This window comes from Callorhinchus milii, unplaced genomic scaffold (genome assembly GCF_018977255.1).
Source record: "Callorhinchus milii isolate IMCB2004 unplaced genomic scaffold, IMCB_Cmil_1.0 Scaffold471, whole genome shotgun sequence".
Taxonomy (NCBI): Eukaryota; Metazoa; Chordata; class Chondrichthyes; order Chimaeriformes; family Callorhinchidae; genus Callorhinchus; species Callorhinchus milii.
Genome location: NW_024705212.1, coordinates 58,345 through 62,094, shown reverse-complemented (window position 1 = coordinate 62,094; position 3,750 = coordinate 58,345). Strand labels below are relative to the sequence as shown.

Here is a 3,750-nt window from a genome sequence, read left to right as displayed (position 1 = left end):
TCTCTCACACTCTCTCTCTCGCAGACATGTTGCTGATCACAAACAACCCCTATGATTACGCCTTCATCTCTCAGGGGGAGACAACTGTGGCTTCTATCGATGATAAGGAAGAATTAATGGCAACAGATGTGAGTGTAACACTCCCCACAGCCCCTGTACCCCAGGGGTTAGACCCCCCCCTCACATCCCACAGCCCCTGTAGCTCAGGGGGTCAGACCCCTCCCCTCACACCCACAGCCCCTCAGGGGTCAGACCCCCCCTCACCCCACAGCCCCTCAGGGGGTCAGACCCCCCCTCACACCCCACAGCCCTGTACCCCAGGGGTCAGACCCCCCCTCACCCCCACAGCCCCCCAGGGGGTCAGACCCCCCCTCACCCCACAGCCCCTGTAGCTCAGGGGTTAGACCCCTCCCTCACACCCCACAGCCCCTGTAGCTCAGGGGTCAGACCCCTCCCCTCACACCCCACAGCCCCTGTAGCTCAGGGGGTCAGACCCCTCCCCTCACACCCCACAGCCCCTGTACCCCAGGGTTAGACCCCCCACCCGCACCCCACAGACCCTGTAGCTCAGGGGTCAGACCCCTCCCCTCGCACCCCACAGCCCTGTAGCTCAGGGGTTAGACCCCTCCCCTCACACCCCACAGCCCCTGTAGCTCAGGGGTTAGACCCCCCCCTCACACCCCACAGCCCCTGTAGCTCAGGGTTTAGACCCCTCCCCTCACACCCCACAGCCCCTGTAGCTCAGGGGTCAGACCCCTCCCCTCATACCCCACAGCCCCTATAGCTCAGGGGTTAGACCCCCCCACCCCGCACCCCACAGCCCCTGTAGCTCAGGGGTTAGACCCCTCCCTCACACCCCACAGCCCCTGTAGCTCAGGGGTCAGACCCCCCCCCTCACACCCCACAGCCCCTGTAGCTCAGGGGTCAGACCCCTCGCCTCGTGAGCCAGAGGACCCGGGTTCGATTCCCGGGCGGGACAGGACGGGGCCAAACCTTAGGCGAGTTTCCTTACTCCCATATACACAGACACACACAAAGAGACACACACACACACACCCTCACACACAGACACACACACACACACAGCGCTCACACCCTGCCCTGCCCTCCCTGCCCTCCCTGCCTCCCTGCCCTCCCCTGCCCTGCCCTGCCCTACCCTGCCCTGCCCTGACCTGGCTTCTCTCTGGCTGACAGAGTGCCTTTGATGTCCTGGGGTTCACCCCGGATGAGAAGATTGGGATCTACAAGTTGACAGGAGCCATCATGCACTACGGAAACATGCGCTTCAAACTGAAGCAGAGAGAGGAGCAGGGGGAGCCCGACGGCACAGAAGGTTTGGGGATAGTCTACACCCCATTCACCCCCACCCCAACCCAACCTCGTCCAACCCAACTCACCCCAACTTAACCTCATCCAACTCAACTCACTCCAACCCAACCCAACCTCATCCAACGCAACCTAATCCAACCCAACTCACCCCAACTCAACCCCAACTCAACCTAATCCAACCCAACTCACCCCAACTCAACCCCAACTCAACCTAATCCAACCCAACTCACCCCAACTCAACCCCAACTCAACCTAATCCAACCCAACTCACCCCAACTCAACCTAATCCAACCCAACTCACCCCAACTCAACCCCAACTCAACCTCATCCAACCCAACTCACACAAACCCAACCCAACTCACCTCAATCCCAACCCAACCCCAACCTTGTCTGTTGTTGTCCAGCGCCATGTAACGTCCTCCCAACGTGGACGGTAATACCCAAATGTAATTTATTGTTGTTGTTGTTGTTGTTGTTGACAGAGGCTGACAAAGCAGCTTATCTCATGGGCCTGAACTCCGCTGACCTCCTGAAAGGTTTGTGTCATCCTCGGGTCAAGGTCGGGAATGAGTACGTGACCAAGGGCCAAAATGTCCAACAGGTAAATAAGATCTCTCACTCGCTTTCACACTCTCTCACATCCACCGCTGTCTCTCTCTCTCTCTTCTCTCTCTCTCTCTCTCTCGCTCTCTCTCTCTGTCTCTCTCTCGCTCGCTCGCTCCACAGTCACTACGCTTTACGTTGCTTTGACAGATCTCTTATTCAGTCGGGGCTCTGTCCAAGTCGGTCTACGAGAAGATGTTCAACTGGATGGTGGTGAGAATCAACCAGAGTTTGGAGACCAAACTCCCAAGGCAGTATTTCATCGGTGTCTTGGACATCGCTGGCTTCGAAATCTTCGACGTACGTGAGATGCCCTCAAAGCAAAGTCCCTTCCTTCTTCACTGCTCTCCTCACACTCTCTCTCTCTCTCTCTCTCTCTCTGTCTCTCTCTCTCTCTCGCTCGCTCTCTATCTCTCTCTATCTCTCGCTGTGTCTCTCTCTCTCTCACTCCCGTCTCTCTCTCTCTCTCTCTCTGTCTCTCTCTCCCTTCACACACACATCTCCCTCTCTCACACCCACACCCCCCCCCTCTCTCTCTCTCTCATTCTTGCCCTCTCTCTCATACACACTCTCTCTTATTTTCTCTATCTGTCTGTTTCTCTCTCTTTATTTTTTTCTGTCTGTCTGTATGTGTGCGGTGTGTGTGTCTATCTCTCTCTCACCCACACTCTCACGCGCTCTCTGTCTTCCTCCCCCAATCCCTATCTCTCTCTCTCTCTCTCTCTCTCGCGCTCTCTCTCTCTCAATCTCCCTCCACATCTCACACTCCCAATCTCTCTCTCTCTCTCTCTCTCTCTCTCTCGTTCCCCCTCTCGCAGTTTAACAGCTTCGAGCAGCTCTGCATCAACTTCACCAACGAGAAACTGCAACAGTTTTTCAACCACCACATGTTTGTGCTGGAGCAGGAAGAGTACAAGAAGGAGGGCATCGAGTGGGAGTTCATCGACTTTGGGATGGACCTTCAGGCCTGTATCGACCTCATCGAGAAGGTTAGAGCTCCACAAGGAGACCGCGCTCTCCTCATAACATGTGTGTGTCTGTGTCCCAACTCGACGCCAACCCCAACCCAAAACCAACCCCAACCCAACCCCAACCCCAATCGACCCCAACCAACCAAAACCAACCCAAACCCCAACCCAACTCCAATCCAACCCCAAGACCATCCCAACCCCAATTCAACCCCAACTCAACACCAACCCAACCCCAACTCAACCCTAACCCAACCACAGCTCAACCCGATTCAACCCCAACCCCAACTCAACCTCAACCTCAACTCATCCCCAACCCAACTCAACCCCCAACCCAACACCAACCCAACCCCAACTCAACCCCAACCCAACTCGACCCCCAACCCAACACAAACCCAACCCCAAACCAACCCCAACTCAACCCCAATCCAACCCCAACCCCAACGCAACCCCAACTCAATCCCAATTTAACCCCAACTCAATCCCAACCCAAATCTCTCTCAATCTCTCTCTCACACACACACACTCTACCTCTGTGTCTCTCGCGCACCCTCTCTCACAATTTCTCTCTCTCTCTCTCTCTCTCAGACACATTCTCACACTCACTCTCTCTCTCTCTCTCTCTCTCGCTCACAGCCTATGGGAATCATGTCCATTCTGGAGGAAGAGTGCATGTTCCCCAAGGCCAGTGACCAGACCTTCAAGGCCAAACTGTACGACAACCATCTGGGGAAATCCAACAACTTCCAGAAGCCTCGTATAGTGAAGGGAAAGCCTGAGGCCCACTTCGCTCTGGTCCACTATGCGGGGACAGTGGACTACAATATCTCTGGGTGGCTGCAGAAGAATA

At 55.9% G+C, this 3,750-nt stretch overlaps 1 protein-coding gene across 1 annotated transcript in view; it reads left to right on the top strand.

The window, feature by feature from the left end:
• Nucleotides 1–26: 26 nt before the first annotated feature.
• Nucleotides 27–3,750, top strand: part of LOC103172603 (myosin-7) — a gene marked incomplete at both ends in the record, with an annotated part of 14,183 nt that continues 10,459 nt past the window's right edge. Inside the window, 6 exon segments of the mRNA XM_042346235.1 lie at nt 27–128; nt 1,195–1,333; nt 1,812–1,930; nt 2,083–2,232; nt 2,751–2,921; nt 3,537–3,750. The exon segment at nt 3,537–3,750 is cut by the window's right edge and continues 96 nt beyond it. Of these exon segments, the coding sequence (XP_042202169.1) occupies nt 27–128; nt 1,195–1,333; nt 1,812–1,930; nt 2,083–2,232; nt 2,751–2,921; nt 3,537–3,750 (895 nt within the window).